Raw genomic sequence first — 19,768 nt, 5'->3', positions numbered from 1 at the left:
TGTAACACTCAGTCAGACCACCTCCCAGCACCGCAGCAGTCCGACTCCCCCCACTCATTTACAACACATTTGATCCGATAACGAGCCCTCAATGTCGGCCGCCAGCACCGAGACTAGTGCCCCGCTGCTGCCCACCGCCGGCAGCCGCGTCTTCTTCCAAGGCGCGTCCGGCGTGGGCTGCGTGGGCTCCGGGCCCACCATCACCACGGTCGGCAGAGGGGACGACCCGGTGCAGAGGAGACAGGGCAAAGTGACGGTCAAGTACGACAGAAAAGAGCTGCGGAAAAGACTCAACCTGGAGGAGTGGATCATCGAGCAACTCAGCGAGTTGTACGACTGCGAGGTGAGTGTGGAACAGCAATCTATCTTAAAATCCCCTTGTTTCACTTTTTTTTTACCGACACCTTCAGAAACGTGTGTGGACATTTGGGGGAGACGAGAGGGGGGTGGGGACAATGACAAGTGTATAGCAAAGATAATGACACGCAGGGAAACTGGTCTGGAATGCCTGCTCTATCAATTTGATGGGCTTAAGGATGAGAAAACCCAATGGTAAATCAAATTTTAAGACACACTTAATATAATTAATTGGGGGAATCTGTTTGACCGAGTTGCATCTGGATCGTCTCCAGCTGCAGCTTATGGACGCTCCAATCAATCAGCCCGTCTTTGAAAAAGGCTTCAGACTAATGCAACCCGTTATTAGGCTACAGCGGAACCCACCCTCTCCACCTAAACGGTCTAGTGTGCCTTTAGGTTTATTGGTGTTTCTTTGTCCTCTGCAACACTGGCTCACAGCTGCTGAGGCGAGAATGGCAGGGCTGTCTAAGCTGTCTGGTGTAATCATGTGTATCTTGGCAGGACACTTTTGACTTTGACACGATGTGTTATAGCCTACCGTGTCCTCTCTCTGCTGTTGAGGAAGAGGGAGAGAGGGATGAAGCGGAGAATGAGAAGGGGAATGCTCACGGTTGCGCCTTTTACGCACCAGTCGCATTGGTCTTTTGTTACGTTTTTAAACTGCATTCTTAAAGGGGTTAATCATTTTATTGCATGCGGGCTTTAAGTGGGACTAATTCTAAAAAGGTTCAACCATAAAAAGCAAGTAGGCTATATTGTTTCAATTTATGTTTGCGTGAATCGACGCTCTATGTATTTTAGAATGAATTCCAATGTTGTTTCTGTGGCAAATTCTTCTTGACCTTTTAAACCCTCCTCACCTTTCGAGGGACGACGGTCTGTCGCCAGAGTGTATCGACAGCCCAATTATTCTCACAAGAGTCGCATTCTTTAACATTTAAAGAGGGGATGATGGAATGGGGGGTTTGCGCTCGCCTAGGCCTAGCATGTGTGTGGAGACAGACAGACAGACAGACAGAGATGGAGGGGGTGCAGAAACAGAGATATTCTATAGGTGACGTGTTAGAGCATGCGTGTGTTTTTGTGCGTGTGTGGTGCCACACTCACACACACAGTATGCTGCCTGAGCCAAGTGGGGGGAGGGGATTTACTGGAGGTAGAAGGGGAAAGAAGGGCAGTGGGTTAAGGATGTGCTGATGCTGTAGCTCTCCTCACCAGCCAATCACCTCCTCTGGCTCTGACCCCCTTCCTCGCAACAGAGGGTCGGCCACACACACACACACACACACACACACACACACACACACACACACACACACACACACACACACACACACACACACACACACACACACACACACACACACACACACACACACACACACACACACACACACACACACACACACACACACACAGACACGTCTGTCACCTCAGACATACAGAGATGAAGCAGGCGGTGTGAGTGTGCATGCACCCACACGTGCCATGCACACAAGAACCTGTCAGACAACACTGGGGATGTGTTTTATTTAAATATGACAAAGAAGGTGTGTGTGTGTGTGTGTGTACGGTGTTGCAGTGTGTGTGTGTGTGTGTGTGTGTGTGTGTGTGTGTGTGTCTGAGCCTAATCATTTATGCAACATGCTGCATCTCTGACTGTTACCAAGAATGATTGCAGTGTGTGCGTGTGTGGAAGGGAAACACCTGCACAAATCACAGGCAGGACACCTGACTGGCAACAACAAAGCATTGTTGTCTGTCTCAGTTTCACCCTCGGCTAACGGGAGCATTTCAATGCAAATGCTTCTCCCCTACACGGAAGGCAAATAGACTGTCTGCATGTGTGCAAAGCCGTAATAACAATGCCCTGTGGTGGCTCCTAAACGGCTTCTACCCACTTGAATCGTTACCAAAAGGGGAATCTTTTTAGGAGCCACAAGCTGCTGTTTATACGAATGTCATTTTTTTCCTCCCCAACATTTTTTTTCCCCCTCCTCTTTATAGTCGTGCTATGGGAAGGGGTTGGAAAGAGCTGCATATAGCCCACCTTAAAGAGTGGACTGGTTAACATTTCAAAGCAGGCTGAGCTCCTGGCTGTGTGTCAGTATTGCCGTAAGCAGGTGTGCTTGATCTGCAAGTCGATTGATGCTTCCCCACTCGGATCTACTGCTCATTTCATTTCACGTTTTTTTTTAATGAGGGTGGGTGTGCACCAGCCCAGCAGTCAGCTCAGTCAGTCACATCTCTGTCAAATAGCGTATGCCTTACTCTGCCAATGGATGTCGACCCGTGATTTGTTTAATGCAATTGCCAATTTAGCTGCATTTTCAAAAACACTCGCACAGCAAAACCTCCTGATGCAGTAAAGAGCCAGTGTGCGATCTGTCTTTTCACTATTGCAGCACTGTGCTGTTAGAAAAAAGACTTCACTCTCTTGTCTGCAGACGTCCCCCCCCCTGACTTCGATTTAAGCACAGTAGCTCTGCAGTGTAGATTTCAGTATAGATATATTCCAAGCAGCATGACACTGCCTCCTCGGTAGTATGATTTTCGCACAGAAAAAAAAATGGGATGATATCAAATGCTAATCCCCTATTAGCTCTTTGGCATGTCTGATATCACGGCCGTCTTCTGGATTGAGAGCAGTGGTCGACGGGTGTTGGAAAGATGTGTAAAGACTGGCAGGACGGACGGTAATGAAAGCAGCGTATCATTATTTTGACACGTTGTCACTTTGGCGCATTGTTAGGGCTCGCATTCATCCGTGCATGTGTCTGTTCATCCCCCTGAATAAATATAGATAGGATGACGGCAGTGTTGGAGCAGGTGGACTTTAGAGCTTCACTGATGATGTTTGGCCACGTGAATGTAAACAGGAAGTTTACACTCCCCGCCATGGCTGTTAACACCTCCATGTTCATTCCACAAAGGGGTGTGTGTGTGTGTGTGTGTGTGTGAAACACTGCTGATTTGGATGTGCCGGTCCAGCTTAAAGGTCAGACCCTGTATCAATTTCATAAGACAACCCGATACTAGAGAACAACTAACAGAGTGTGTGTTGATGCTTAATGCAGTGGAGTGTGGAAAGGGTTAAATTAGGCATAAAAGGATTTTGTTTTCCGTAAGTCTTTTAGGTGAGAATTTCTGCTTCCAAATTCTCCTGTCCAAAATATTTCCCGGGTTGCAGGTTCAAAAACCCAGGGAAGATAAAGCCTCTGCTCTGTGCTCTTACAACAAATGCAAATACAAAAAAGCCAACCAGTACAAAAAAAATGCGTTACTTACTGTACATTGTTAAAATGCAAAACGGCTTGTTATCAGTTGTGGAATTAATTTTTATATTAGGTGTCGATCTTTTTAACAAACTCTCTGAAGAATGTGAATAAGCAAAGAATTTATTTAACCTCGAAACAAACAACACCGTTAAAAATCACCATGGTATGTTGTCCTGTTTTCTTATAGTCTTTTATTTGGAATGTTTTTTTGCCCAAAATAGTTTTTTAATTTGCCTGGAGTCTCTTGCTTGTGTCTCTCTGGGCGATAGGATAACAGAAGGTGAGTTCTGTCAGAGATGGATCCCCCTCTCTACTCTCCTGGGGATATGTTGCCTCTGTTCATTTGTGCTGTTCAGAGGACGGAGAGAGGAGCAAGAGGAGGGAACAGAAAGGAGTGGTGACTTCAAGAGAGAGGGAGAGAGAGAGAGAGAGAGAGAGAAGTCAAGGACCCAAGTGCTCCCAGTGCACCTCTTAATACAGAGGAGTCATTGGCTACAGTATCTTATTCTCTCCTTTTCATTTTCTGCAATGTTGCTCTCTTACAAAGCCCATTGCTAACGTTTGCATTACACTATCGCTACGGTGTTGCAGTGTTTTTCTACCTTTGCAGTCACTGCAACCTTGATTTGACCTTCAAGTCAAATCTATTAATATTATTATGACATAATGTAATATTCTATTACAAAAAAGGAAACCTCTTAATGCTTCTAGTCCTAATCCTTTTGAAGGATGAGCTGACAAAAGGCTAGTAATGATGTAACTTTTTATATTTTGAATGGCTGTAAATATATTCACATTCTTCACAACCTCTGAAAACCACTAACCCCCGCAGTCATTCAGTAGCCCACTGTGATAGACTGCAGATTAATGCTGAGGTCAAGTCTAGGTGATTAAAAGGCAGCACTAGCCAGAGTGTCCGTCTGGGAGCACCTAAACACAATCAATGAACGTGTGTGTGTGTGTGTGTGTGTGTGTGTGTGTGTGACAGATAATAACATAGATTGATAGAGTAGCAAATCTGTCTATCAGACTCTGCCATTTCAAGTGTGTGTTGTAGGGGTGCATGCCGCAGAATGAGGGGAGAGAGAGACACTGTAATGCCCTACTTTTCCATGGCTCAGCTTCAATAGAGCCCCAACTCAATGGAGCTTATTCATGTGTGCAAGCACAAACCCCGCCGACATGCAGCGCTCTGCCCTCAGGCCGTGTGTGTGTGTATTAGGCCCTACATGCTCTTTGACAGATTTGGGGTGGCGAGCGGTCATGGGTACTTTTCCATGAGGGGATGAGTCCTTGTGTTCTTATTGTAAAACACACACACACACACACAAGTCGGTGTACACACTTGGACCTAATGGAGCGATGTGAGCTGGGAGATGGAGCATCTTCTCGTTGATAGCACAACCCCTCACCACAGTGTGCTAGATTTCCATCCTGTATTGTGTCATTATCCTGCCCTCCCCCTTTTGTTTTTCCTGCGACCTTGTCAATATCGTTTCCCTTTGCTGGGAAGGAGAGAAACGGACGCGTATCATGTGAACCTCATAGTGCAGTAGAGGAGGAGTAAACAGTGCAACTCAAACCCAAGTCATTAGCTAAGTTCAATAGGTTTAGGAATAGCCTGGCAGGGATTAACACACACATATTGACACACAAAGACAGAAGCATCGTGTTACCATTAAGGTTACTGGATACACTCTTTGTACACCTACTGTGGACGTACAGTAAGCAATATTTTATGATCTTGGTTGCATCCTTTTTATTGTCCCATTTCAAATGCTCACCCGTCATCTTTGACGGATGTGATTCAGATCATTGATCAATTGAACACATCTACCTCTGACTGATGGCAGGAAGTGGGCTCAGCTTGATTACCTCATTCTTACCAAGATGGGCTCTCTGCACCAATCGAGTGTGTCAATCTGTCAAAGGTCAAATTTGTAAAAAAAAAAAAAGCAAGGGGGGTAGGAAGAGCAACATGGACATTAGGCAGAATCGGAGAAAGAAAAATCCATGCACGCATTATACACCTGAATGTAGAACATCCACCATTAACTCAATTATAACAGCCCAGATGACAGATCCACCCATTGGGGGGAGATTTGGCCTGTCCAGCTGGATGTTTGCTTTTAATGGGTGACCCTGGAGTGTTTATGGATCTGGCTGGGTGGGGGAAGGTCATCTTTGTATCTGTTATCTGTGCTTAGAAAAAGCCAGACGTTTATCCGTCGGCCATTTAAATTTCACAGACAGAAATAGACGCTTGTGTCTGTGTCCGAGGCGCGCGTTGACACATTTCATGTCGCACCTGCAAGACGCGCACATCTGCTGCTAAACAAATCAGAGGTGACGACAGGAAGGGCTTTTAGTGAGCGCACGGCCACCGGCTGTTGAAGCCATTATAAACACACACGCAGCAGAAAGGTGTCAATTATCTATCTCCAAAGCAAAGCAAGAGTGCAAGGGTCACAATGTGTTTGTTCCCTTGGCTGTCATCTCCCTACGTGCTTCATCCTGATGTCACTCTGCAGACTTTTATTCTGTCTGTCTGTCTGTATGTCTCTCTCTCTCCCTCCCATTACACATTCTATTCCAGATCAGCCAATTTAATGTCTATAGTTGACGCTGTTAATCACATTTGCTGTCTGAACATTTAATTGCCACATTGATAAAGCGATAACCTCACTGCCACAGAACATAATATATCAGGACCCCCAATATGTAATACAAATCCAATCAACATGAAACTTACAAGCAATCAAGCATGAAACATGAAAGGAAGGAATCATTATCAAAAAAAAGATGACAAAATGTCAATGATATGATCAAAGCATGTTTTTGTCAAATTAGTTTTGTTCTTGCCGTCAGCCTGCTTCTTTTCATTTCTTTCAGTAACCTTTTTCTCCCTTGTCCTTTATGGTTCCTCACTCTGTTAACTCTATACAGCATATTGTGTTTATGGGTTCTGCTGTGATACTTTAATGCTGCCTTGGAGGTTTTAGATGTTCCTAATACCAAAACACTTGAAGGCATTTCAGTGGGTCTGCTGTATAGACGATGACAATAGAGATGGGGAAAGATGGAAAAACAAAAAGGATGCAGAAATGTCTGCGGGTTATTAAGTTAAATTATAGGTCTAAAGGCGTATAGTGCGGAACAAAGAACAAATGACAATCCATTTGAATAATTTACATTGTTTTCAACCTGGGCGAGCAGTTGTTTGTTAAGCGAATTTCACATTTAAAATGGGTTGAGAGCTGTGGAGTGATTAAAGCTTCATTGGAATGTACATGGAAGGAAGAGATGTTGACTTTTCACACTCACACACTGACTTTCTTGTCTTCCCATGACATCTCCTCCCATCCCGAGATGATCTGCTTAATCACTGCGGTCATTGTCAGCCTGCCGACACAATTTATAAACTGGCCGTGCACTAACACTGACTCAGTCTCTCTCTATTTACGGCTGGTGCTGTGAAAAAAAAGATACAAAACACTGTCGCCGTTCACACGTCTCTGTGAGTGGAGGGAGGGAAGGAGATGAGGGGAAGATGGAGAGAGAGAAGATGATTGTTTTGACTTTCAAAGTCTGTGTGGTGGGTGTGTTCATTTGTGTGAGTGTAGTTTACTTGTACGTCTACCTTTTTATTTATATAATGAATGACTCAGCACATTTGGCAGCGGTGGATCCAATCAACAAGAACCCACTATTATGTATTAAATGCCTAAAAATAAACTAAACAGAGTGTAAAATGGGTAATCGCTGCTACACCACTGCTTTTACCCTATACTCACAACAAAGGTTTTTTTTGTAATCACATCTGACTTTGTATAAATCCATCTATTCGACCGCCTGGCTTCTTATGACCCTGGTGCTATTGACGTTTCACGTCCAGTTTGGCTGGAAGCTGCTGAGAGCGAACGTCCAAATGGGCCCCAGCTGTCAATACATTAGCCTCAGGGAGGAACTGTTCGCCTGGTAAATACAGTAAAATGAATCATGCGGCCCCTCGAATCACAACACTGTGAAATAGGGTCACAGAACAAATGCGGGCACTTTAGTGGTTGAATCGACAACAATACTTCTGTCCAGGCTTCAAATCGGGATTTTAAACCAGAAAGAGAATGAGGTCATATATGTACAGTATACAGTGCTGTGTGAAAGTTTGTGAACCCCTTGAGCCTCTTGGAATTTTATTTATTTTAACCATTATTAATTCATTTTTATCAATATATTTTCTATATGAAATAACAGATGTTTGTTTATCAAAACAACATTTTTCTTCCTCTGAGATTGCTTCCCCTTTGAGCATGTCTGACCTGTATGGGTTCAGTTTGGTGGGCCTAAACTGACCTGGTTTTATCTTTGTTTTATCTAGTGCCGCCCAATTTCTTCCCTAAAGATCTCTCATTACATTGGTCTATTTCATCACTCGATTTGGCCCACCTGATTGTGTTTACCTTGCTCGATTTAAGCAATGCAGCTTAGGGTTCACAAACTTTTGCACATACAACATTTGTTAAATAATTAGTTTTATCTGTTTTAACAGTTGATTTCTGGAAAAGAAAAATGTTGAATTGATAAACAAACATCTGTTATTTCATATAAAAAATACTGGTATTGATCAAAATGAATTAATAATGGTTAAAATAAATAAAATTCCAAAAGGCTCAAGGGGTTCACAAACTTTCACACTACACTGTATATGCTCCAGTGGCGCTGTACTATGACTGCGCTCTGACCCCCTCCGAAGTGTGGTAACTTGAGGATATGCGAAGAACGAATTTCGATATGCCTTGTGTAAATAGACAAATAAAGAAACTTAACTTTATATAGGAAAGGCAAAATGCTTCTATCTATTTAAGCAGGAATTCAAGGTGGGATATGAGACGAAGGAAAAATGTCAAAGAACATCAAGCTGCGTCTGAGGAGGACATTGGTCTGGGAGAGTCGTTGTGACTGTTCTTTGGACTTCATCATTTGGAGGATCAACATCTCCATGGGGGGATATATACTGTATACACTGCAAGAACTGTTGTGACTGACTGTGCAGACAACATTAAACACATTGAAGGAATAGTCGGTCATTGTCCACTTTTTGGTCGGACACAGGTGTAAGGCCAAAAAACACCTACGTGATTGGAGAGCTGGTTGATGGGAGTTCTGAGGGAAATCAATGCATTGTGGTGAAGCGACTCCTTTTTAATAGGGGGTTAATGAATCGTTAGGACATTAACGACAGCGCCATTAGCTTCTGAAAAAATTCAGCATGCAGAATCATTGTTATTTTTGGCTGAGATTTCCCCTTTGAGGATTAACTCTTCTCAGTCCTCTTTCTCTAGCAGCTCCCCTTCCTCTCTGATATAAGGTGTCCTCTGGAGGTACCGCTGAATCAGCGTGGGAAAGAGCTTTTTTGCTGCAGCAGCTAACTTTATGCAGTGAAGTCACATCATCCGTGCTGTATGGTTTCAGCAAATTGCACAGCTGGAGCGGGGGGGGGGGGGGGGGGGGGGTGTTGCGAAGGGAGAGGTGATATGCGAGGAAAGAATAACTATGAAAACAGTTATTTCTATAACCATAGCAGCTTTTTGTTGTAACCAATCCTGCATTCCAATACGCATACTTTCTGCTATTTAAAAAAAGATTTAGGATGTCCCAATTCTTGTTGTCAGATTTAGTATGCTTAAAAATACCTGGCTGTCTACTACATCACGACGAGATTTTTTAGTGTCGAAATCAACATGCTATTTGGGCAATTCTGACCCACAATCCAGTGCACACTGGAAGTGACGTCACATCGACGGAGCCTCCGTATGAAACAGCCGGGGATGCGACGGATATAAAAGCAAGAGGCAAGATCAAGGCGCAATGTTATGATGAAATAAATAAGTAAAATTATGTCCCAAATGCATGGCTACTGCATGCTAACTAGATTCTTATTATGGTCAGATGCAGTAAATAGAAAAAAAGAGAGTATGCGATTTGGAACGCAGGTTAAGTATTTTAAACTTTGAGAGTTGTGGAAGCCTTCATTGGAAGCCTCGCAAACCTTTAAACTTTATCGTTTCACACCTGCATTGCCCTTTTGCTCACCTCGGCCCTCTCACTTATTCCTCTAGTCCCAATCGTCACCCTTCCATTATTCTCTGGTGTGCAGTGCTCTCTCTCTCTCTCCCTCTCTCTCTCCCTCATTCCTGCGGTCTCACCATGATGAATTGGTCCCACCTTGAGCTCCTCCTGGCTTTGATGTGACACAGCATGGCAGTGTACTGAGAGAGGAAGAGAGCTGAGTCGTGATTTTCTTCTTTTTTTTTACTGTGTTACACAATCCTCTGCTTCCTTCCACTCTTTCCTCATCAATACAGTGACCTACTTATCTGTGCGCTCCCCATCTCCCTGCATCCCATTAACTCCTCTTGTGTATTTTATAATTATACTTCTCTCATCATCACTCTTTTACCTCTATGTTACTCTCATCTCTGCACAGTTGCAAAAGTTCACAAATATCCATTGTTATTTCATTGTTGTCTTCTTCCATTCCTGCGCTATAGGCTATTTTATTTTCCACTTTTATTCCCTGTTCTTCGATGCATTTTGATTGTTGACCATATGGTTGGAACATTTTAGCATCTTCTTACTGTTAAAAATTCACCTCCCTTTCTGTAATACTATCTTTCTCTTCCAATTCTTTGTATTATTTCCTAAGTAATCTTTATGACTTGAATAGAGCACAGTGATTTAGCGTGGGTGATGTTATCTCATTAGTCTGCTGGAAAACTTGTCTGTGAAACCACATCAAACTGTGTGCGTGTTTGTATGTGTTCTGTTCAATATTATCAAGTTATGTGAGGTATCTGGCACTGTCAGCCACATTGTGCCTGTATTTCAGAGAAACTCAGTTTCTGTATACCATTACATGTAGAGACTGAATGTCCCTGTGCTCTTCGCACTAACATTACAAAATCACAAGAATTATTGAAGATAAATGTGAGTGAAGAAAAGAAACAGATCAAGAAAGTGGTGTTGAGTCTTATGGGGAGTGTGTCTATGTTCCCACAGCCCGTGTGTGTGTGTGTGTGTGTGTGTGTGTGTGTGTGTGTGTGTGTGTGTGTGTGTGTGTGTGTGTGTGTGTGTGTGTGTGTGTGTGTGTGTGTGTGTGTGTGTGTGTGTGTGTGTGTGTCTCAATCCTATTCTAACCTCTCCCTGTCACCTTACCCTAAATCTGTGTTTCAGGAACATAGGGCTGTGGGATTGGGCTTTGGGAACATAGGGACCCCCTTTATGCTTCCATTTTCAGCATCTGTACCTGACAGCTGCCATGATTGTCCAGAGACACAATTGAAGGGGATAGGCGACCTAGAGCTACCTCTAGCGAGCTAATTTACTGCCAGCTGTGTACGAAATTTTTAATTTGTTTCAAACTTATACAAGTTAGTAGACCATGGCTGTGGGTGTGAATATGTTGTTTTTAATGTTACAATATAGCCAACTAAATTGCTACTTAAAAACATTGCTTTCTTTCTCTTTTTTTAAAAACCGGTTTCCTCTTCATAATAAGATACTCCTTTTGTTTGACATGGGTGGAGCCATGCTAATTTTGCATGGACAGTTGTGTGATGTTTGTGCTAGTGAAACTACTGTATATGGGCTAGCGAAGGCTACAGAAAACTTGTCCTAGCTTGCCAAACAGTTTTACTGCAGTATCAAGCACAAGTGAGCAGCTAGCTTCTTAGCTAATCATTACTTATAGCCATGGCATACATAAAATAAAATAAAAACGTATTTGAGAAGGTTCCATCGACCTAATATTTATTATTGTTGTAGCCTTGGAAAAAGCCCTCAGTGAGTCTTAGCCGCTGTTCAATACAACTGGTAGTTCAAGTTCATGTAGGCTCTGAATAGGAATAATTATGAATCACTTGGCCTGAGTGAAGTGATTCCCCGTCACAGAGTTTGACTCTTTGTTCGCTCAGAGTGTTTTGAATAGAGTCTGTGGTGAATCACAGGGTCAGGCTGCTCACATTAGCTTCGATTCACCTCCTCATCACAGACGAACCAGACTGAAAAACGCTGCCGGCTGCTTAGCTGACGAAGAAAACAAGTCTGACACAACACACACACACACACACACCAAAAACAGTTGGCTGGCTGTCTCGCCCTCCGTTTCTCTCTCCGACTTGCCTTTTGCTGGCTGGCTCGTATACTGAAAGTTGCCTTCATTACAAGGAACACTCCTTGTTATTTATATTGCGCACACCATCCTCTACACATAAGAAACACACTGACCGACTTCTTTCCTTTTTATCATCACCATGTCTTTCATTCACATCTGCAATCAAGGTTTCTTCTATTTCTCTCCTTTTCATGTGTCTGATGAAACAAGAAAAACGTCTCCTCTTGTTAAACGTGTTGTAACAATACCTGCATCTCCCATTAAATATTTATTCTTCGGATGAGATTCTGCCAGGAGTTGTATGAAAGCCTTTTCAACCTGTGCCTCTATTCACCCTCTCATAAAATTGTTTTGGCATTATTGAATGTGCTTGTGTGTGTGTCTTGTCCGTTCCATTCTGTCTCCTGGCATTGTGTGTTGTCATTTTATCACCCTTCCACTGCTGGCAAGATGGAAAATTGTTTTCCCCTGGGGCCGTGGGTGTGACTGGGACTATTTTAGGCTCTCAATCACTAGCAGGACAACAAGTTCAGTGCCTATCTACATGTGAGGTGCTTGAGTTTGTGCGAGCGTTTTCCATTCCTGTCATTGCATGCAGATTATTCAACACACGGAGGTATTCTTCTCACAAGCTCCACAGAGCAATGAAGCCCTGTGGTGAGCGGTACTCTGCAGAAGATTGATGGTAGCGAATGTGTGTGTGTGAGAAGATTTGCACGTCGTTGGCGATTTGCTGCAGTCATGCTTCATGCACAGGGCATGCTTGCCCTAGTCAACACCAATCACAGTGACAGAGGACAGAGGGTGACAGACAGCCTGCCAGCTATCTAGAGAAAGAGAGCTAGAGATGGATGGATGGATTGATTTGATGAAAACCAAAATAAGTAGTAAAAGCATAACTTTTTAGGCTTATCAGTAAAAGTAGTCACAGTTTTTAAATAAAACCTAAAATACTGTAGAAACGTCACTGTAAAAAATAAATGGCACTTCTATAGTGTGGTATTACCAACACAATGTGCTTTTGTTTCTTTCTTCAGCTTTCTTGCCCACTTGAACTACTGAGCTAGGACAACCAGTGCATTAATATTTTTACACATATAATATTAAGTACCATTATGTTGAGGTCATCAAATCACCTGAATTTCATCTGGAGGTTGAGATCAGCTAGGCTAGTTAGCTTTGAGCAGGGCTAGCTTATCTGGTACGACTCTATTTTCCATCATGATTAGATTTAGCTACTGCCTCATTTATGTGGTATAAACGCAATATATACGATTTATAGAGCATACAAATCCATCCTTGGCTTTTACATATTTGTTCTTAGTTTATCATATTTTTATTTCAAAATTTCGCATTTGTTTGACATTATCATATAGTACATGGTATAGCAGATGCCAAAAACGCAAGTGTCAAAGACCAAGTAGATACTGCACTTTGAACATGAAAATGAATGAAAGACAGCAAACGCATTAGGCTTATGTCCCATCATATACCCCCCTTACTTAACACAGCTGCCTCCCTTCTCTCCACATTGCAGTCTATCCAGCCATTTATCCCTCTTCTCCTCAGTTTGAAATGGCTCATCTCTCCTCTGATGTTTTTTTTTTTTGCATTTGCATATGACCTCAGTCCTACACTTCTGTACTTATAGATGACAAGCTTTGATACATTCCCTCGATTCTCCTCCCTTCTTTTCTGTTTCCATAACGAGGTGTAGGGGGGAGGGGTTTCAGAGCGGGAATCTCTCAGTAAGATGCAGAGAGAGAGAGAGAGAGAGAGAGAGAGAGAGAGAGAGAGAGAGAGAGAGAGAGAGAGAGAGAGAGAGAGAGAGAGAGAGAGAGAGAGAGAGAGAGAGAGAGAGAGAGAGAGAGAGAGCGAGAGGTAGGTCGAAGGGGATGCTCGTCTCTGGAGTGGCTGCGATGCTTAAAATGCAAGTTGTGTAAATGCCTCTTAACAGCTCAGGAATAAGAATGAAGGTGGGAAAGCCTTGGGTGCAAGTATGGGTATGAGTGTCAAGCGTGTATGAGCTAATTGAAAATGGTCTGTGTGGGCCATACAAGCGTCACTGATTTCAAGTGGAATTAATTTTTTTTTTCACAGTTCAGTTTTTTTAGAAAAAAGATGTGGGTACTTCATCTGTAGTCACCCACCGTCGAACATAAAGGACACATCTCGCTTCTTGTCTCACATTTGGTATTGTAATTTCATAAAAGGTATAATTGTGAGCTAATTCTATTCTGTGCACATCAACCCACCCACGCAAAAGTGAAGTCACATCCACCGAGTTTAAACGCTCTGAGCTTAAATCAAATCATCCTTCCATCCCCAGTGCTCCTGCTTCCATCCTCCATGTTCCTGCATCTGAATACCAGTTCACGCTCCAGGCAAAAGCATACAGGAGTCCTCTGAGAGGCTCAAAACACACACACTCACACACTCACACACTCACACACACACACACACACACACACACACACACACACACACACACACACACACACACACACACACACACACACACACACACACACACACACACACACACACACACACACACACACACACACACACACACACACACACACACACACACACACACACACACACACACACACACACACACACACTTTATAGCCAAGGAAGGACATGAGAAACTTTCTAAAAGCGAAAAGAAAAACCTTGGCCTTAGGAGCAAGCATACAGTCAGCTGACCATGGCTTTAGTTTGGTTATAGAAAATAAATTACTACTAAACCCATTTACTACATCCCCAATCAAGTTGGCATTAGGACATAAATCGTGAGGTGCAGAATCATCTTATATGGTAGTAACTCCAAGCAAAATCGTCTGCAGAGTCCATTTTGCTGTCAACATACAGTACTGTATGTTGACAGTAAGCAATTGAGCTGTTGGTAAAGGCCACCACTTGGATGAACTCGTACAGTTCATGGTTTTAATTCCCAAAAGGGAGGAATACGTCATGTGGTGGCTGGGAGGGGAAGGCTTGATCCTGCCTGCATTGCCTCTTTTGCACACGCCTCGTGGTGAAATGAAATGAACACAGGACCTTTTGAAGTGGTGCAGAGCAGAACACAGCCTCTAACCAGCGAGCCACTAAACAACCCAGCCCTGCCAGCCTCGGCATTGCACAATGACATTTCCATATGATGCCTGCCTGCTCCTAATAGGCATATATACAGTAGGTCCGGGCTATTAAAGCTTAAAGAGCAGAGATGTGGAAACAGTGTTTTGCGTATATTGTTGGATTTTTGCTTAAAGTCGAAATGACAGAAAGTTAAAGTGAGAGACAGTGTAATTGGGATTGTTTTGGTGAGGAGTAATTGCCAAAACACAACAATAATAATGTTTATTGTGAACAGTTCTCTAACCAAGAGTTTTTTTTTTGTTTGTGCGTTACAGGAGGAGGAGATGCCAGAGGTAGAGATAGACATAGACGATCTGTTGGAGGTCAACGATGATGACGAGCGAGCCAGCAGACTGCAGGTACACCCCTGACGGATTAATTTTTTTTATGAAGTGTTCTAACAGTGGACAAATTGCCATTTCTGCCTTCTCTACTGCACTGTTCATAACTCTTGGTGTTTGATTGTGGCCGACTGATACCAAAGCTAATGATGATTTACACAACCATACGTTTTTTAACCATTCAATATGACACTAGCTGTGCAGAAACAGACCAGGAGCTGCCAACTTGTAAAATAATTCAATAAATTAACAATTTTCTTAGTGAATAAAAAAGAAAATTCAACAAGCTGTAGTGATTGGTAAGGGAATGTCTGAAAATGTCAAAACCCTGAACAACTCACTTTTTTTCTCAATTTTTTTTTCTCTCTCACTTTTTGCACAGGTGTCATTAATAGACTGCTACAAACCAACAGAGGTGAGTATGTTGAGTGTGCCTGTCATCTATACGTACAATCAATGACATATAGCAGCCTGTGTGCAGACGGACATTACTGATGCTCAGATGCACTGTTTCGATTAGCAGTTTATTGAGCGCTGTATGTCGACGCATGATGTCCCAGATGTGTCTGTGTGTGTTAATTTATGTCTGGTGACCCTCACTTTTGTGTTTTCATCCTGACCTAAATAGATGGTTAAAAGGATCAGGAGCTACACAAAACAGACACTAAGCCATATAAGTCCACCACACACCCTACATTTGTTTACTAGAGAGGGGATTTGAGGTGTTGAGTGTTTGTGTTCGGCGGAGGAAGGGTTAAGCTATTTTGGTGATTAACATTAGTACTGACCAATCAAATCACCCCTACATAGGGTGATCTCATCCGGCCTGGAATCCCCATATGTCATTCATGTGTGTGTGTGTGTGTGTGTGTGTGTGTGTGTGTGTGTGTGTGTGTGTGTGTGTGGCTTGAGACAACCTATACAAGGTCACTGGTATCCAAAGCTACAGAAGTTTCCAACATGGATGACAGCCACTGATACATTTCGCACCCACTAACCCCCCACCCCCCCCACACACACACACACACACAAAATGCATAATGCTTTATCTCACAATCCCACAAAGAAGGCATCCGCTGGGGATTAACTGTAAATGGTGCGATGGAGAGAAAAAGGTGAATTTGACTAAATTAGGGAGGGATGGAGAGTGAGGATGAAAGAAAGGGTACACTGGGCAAATAACAGGAGATAAATTATGGGATTACCAAGAGATAGAAAGAGAGGGATACACGAACAGTCAGCTAGAGGAAGGAAGACAGACAGAAGTATAGGGAGATACTGTAGCAGGAGAGAGAGAGAGAGAGGGCGGGAGTTATCAGTAATTAGGTCACATGCAGTGTCATCCCTGGTATTATGAGAAGGATTATATTCCAGCATATTTTCCACCAGTCACACTATATTGTGAACCTTTACAATATCTTGCTTAAAACCCAAGATGTGGCTTATCTTTGTCCGCTTTTCTTACCAACCGACTATTTTCATAATCCACTGCACCATTTCCATTTTTAAAAGGGCAATACCACCATAATCAGGTGGGGTGCTACATATTCTTTTTTTCCATCTCTTTAGTAGTTTACGTATAGCTGGATTTTTCTATGCAATCAGCACACATCAAGATATTTATTTCTCCCAAACAGTTCCCCACAACACAGACACACACAAACCAATACACTTGTTTTGTCGATTGCATTGAAGGGCTTGGTGACAATTGAAGACTTTAATTGTCCTCTGAGATTATTTGATTATTACATTTGATAACTTTATTGCATGTCAAATACTTAAATGATTAATAACTGTCTATCTCTATTCTCTCTTTCTTGCAGGACTTTGTCCGTGAGTTGCTGGGCAGGATAAGGGGAATGAGAAAACTAAGTGCTCCAACTAAGAAGAGCCTATAATGGCTGTATGTCAACCATCAATCAACCACTACGTCAACTCAGCTTAACCCACTCAACATGGACTGTCATCACAAAGAATAATTTATTGAACCATAACAGCATTAGTAACGATTCTTCAACCTGCAAACATACACCATGAACTCCATGCATATAGCACTAGTAATTCATTTCACAATCACATAGGATAACAAGGTGTAATATAATATTTGACTGTTGAAAGGTACTCAAGCAAAACGGAGCCGACATGGTTCTATATAGCGTACGGCCACAGTAAAATGTCAAGCCCTGGAATGTGCCAGAACTGCACCTGTGCTTTTAACATGAACACCTACTTCCACATTTCAGAGCCATGTTACAAACGGATGCTGTGATCCCAACGGCCATAACAGACTTGAGGTGAATCTCAAAGAGGAAGGTGGTAAAAAAAACATGTTTGTACTGAAGTAGGTGTGAAATTAGCTGTAGCACTATGTAAACAGTGCTTCATGATTTTGTCATTTTTTTACTGAGGTGTTTTGCTGTTACTTTTTTAAATTTTTATTAACTGTCTGTTGCCATGTTTTGTTCATGTGATTGATATGTGGTCAACAGTTGTTGTTTTTTGTCCTACTTTAAAGTCCATCTTTTTCTTCTCCTCACTCTGTCAGTGCTTGCATATGTAAGAGAGCTCTGTAGTTTTATTTTAAGCACAAGGTGTTCTCACATCAATTTTGTCCTTTTGTGATGTGTGAACTTTGGGAATTGTGGGGACATTTTAGCAAACAAGGCTAAAATAAAGAGTTTTGTTTTCTTACCTACTGTTCTAGTACACATTTTTAACCACATCAAGGCATGATGGGTGTTGTAGTTCCCTGTGGAGACTGCAATACCTGTATGATTGGCAGCCTTCCACTACTATATTATCATGGTATGCAGTGTTGCTCGTTGCTCTCCCTCATCAGAATACATATCAGTTGATCGTTTCGGTTTAAGCACAAAGCCCAAACATTTGCAGTTCTTTGTTACACTTAACCCTGCTCAGTTACCTCTCTAATAGTGGTTGAGGTTGATGTTGCCTTTAAGGGTATCCAGGATCAGTTCACCGTTTTCCTAGCACCGAACCTTAGGCAAAGACGGTGAAGTCAGAACCTGAGGACAACTTGAAAACATTGACAGTTAAGAGAAGGAGTGCCAATATAATGGAGCATCACATCCTCAATGTCCTTTGTGTGACGCAGCATTTCCACAGAGATTGTTTTTTGAAACTCTCGGGAGGGCGCAGAATTTTAAGAAATCTTTCTAGTTTGCAGAAAATAGATGGTATTTGCCTACTCCCAGGTTTAGGAGGTGGATTTAGTTATTTTTTGTTGTTAATGCATCAACACACTTACAAACCTGTAAGCTCTGGTACAATCATGACTATCGTTTTAGGGGGTTGGGATCTGTCTAATTTCGGAGCAGTCAATCGTGAACCAACCAGAATGGAGCAGACCTCAACCTGCCATATGATATACAGTACATATACCTTCAGCTGCCAAAGACAAAAGCAGGCACTGTTTGGTTTAAACATAACACTCGCAAAGCACCCGTCCAGCATGCTTACAACAGACAACAAAAAAACACTGATACAGAGTATAGATATTATGAATTATAATCAAGCAAAAAATACTTTTTTGACTAAGCTACCATGTCTGACTTTGTAGAACTTATTTGTGTTGCAACGACGTGAGTGTCACGTTGGGGAGAATCCAGGAATATTTAAAAAATGGTGCTGTTTTTGATGTTCTTCCCAGGTTTTGGTTTGAAACACATGTTCACTGGCGTTTAATCCCGGAGAAATGCGTCCACAAAAAACGTGTTATTCCTAATCGATGGGGTTGCGTACAGGCCAAATTGGTGTCCTCTTTGCATTTTACTTTCAAACGGCAAACAAAATCAGTGAATTGAAAGGGAAAGTTGAAGGGGAATTCATTACAGACAACTGACATGCACCCAGGGTTCATGTTGAGGTACTCCATAAGATTTCCTCTGTCAAGAAACAGTTCAGGGGCAATAGGCTGATATATTTTACAATTTATGGGATTTCACGTGGAGAATATTTTGAAGGGGTCCATACTAGAAAGCTTTACGTTTGCATGTATTTTTAAAGTTGCATGTTGAGGGGAACATTTTGTTGGCCCACAGGTTTTTATTTCACAAAATAGAACACTTTCCTTTTTATACCTTATTATTATTATATTATTGAAACTAAACTATTCAGTTTTTCAGCTGCAGTTTTTTTCTTCTGTACATCCACAATAGGCGTTCTTGTTTTTGAAATGTAATGTGGTGTGTGGTTTGTTTTTGCTGATAATAAAAAAATGCAGATGAACTCTATTGTTAAAACAGATCTCTTCCCTGTGTATGTTTGGTTTTTGTATGGATAAAGGATGTGTTTACTATGCATGGTATGCGTGCCTTCTTTAAAACAATAGTTTGACATTTTGGTTGATATACTTATTTATTTTCGTGCCCAGACTTTGATAAGAAGAACGGTATCAGTCATTTCTGACAGGTATATAGGAAAACGGCTAGCCTGGCCCTGTCTAACAAAAA

The 19,768-nt window shown here is 42.3% G+C and overlaps 1 protein-coding gene across 1 annotated transcript; it reads left to right on the top strand.

The window, feature by feature from the left end:
• On the top strand, positions 1 to 19,562 carry ppp1r14c (protein phosphatase 1, regulatory (inhibitor) subunit 14C). Its single transcript, XM_080047811.1, has 4 exons — positions 1 to 343; positions 15,231 to 15,314; positions 15,679 to 15,711; positions 17,120 to 19,562. Exons 1-4 carry the CDS (start codon positions 92 to 94, stop codon positions 17,192 to 17,194), a joined length of 444 nt encoding a protein of 147 aa, XP_079903937.1. The 5' UTR covers positions 1 to 91; the 3' UTR covers positions 17,195 to 19,562.
• The last annotated feature ends 206 nt before the right edge of the window (positions 19,563 to 19,768 follow it).

Source organism: Ammodytes marinus, assembly GCF_949987685.1.
Source record: "Ammodytes marinus genome assembly, chromosome: 19".
Classification (NCBI taxonomy): domain Eukaryota; kingdom Metazoa; phylum Chordata; class Actinopteri; order Uranoscopiformes; family Ammodytidae; genus Ammodytes; species Ammodytes marinus.
This window is presented reverse-complemented; position numbering and strand designations above follow the sequence as displayed.

Excerpts from the sequence above, each read along its gene's own strand:
- ppp1r14c (XM_080047811.1), top strand. The coding sequence starts at position 92 with ATGTCGGCCGCCAGCACCGAGACTAGTGCCCCGCTGCTGCCCACCGCC. Across the intron at positions 344-15,230 it reads GCGAGTTGTACGACTGCGAG|GAGGAGGAGATGCCAGAGGT; the intron begins GTGAGTGTGGAA and ends TGTGCGTTACAG. Across the intron at positions 15,315-15,678 it reads AGCGAGCCAGCAGACTGCAG|GTGTCATTAATAGACTGCTA; the intron begins GTACACCCCTGA and ends CTTTTTGCACAG.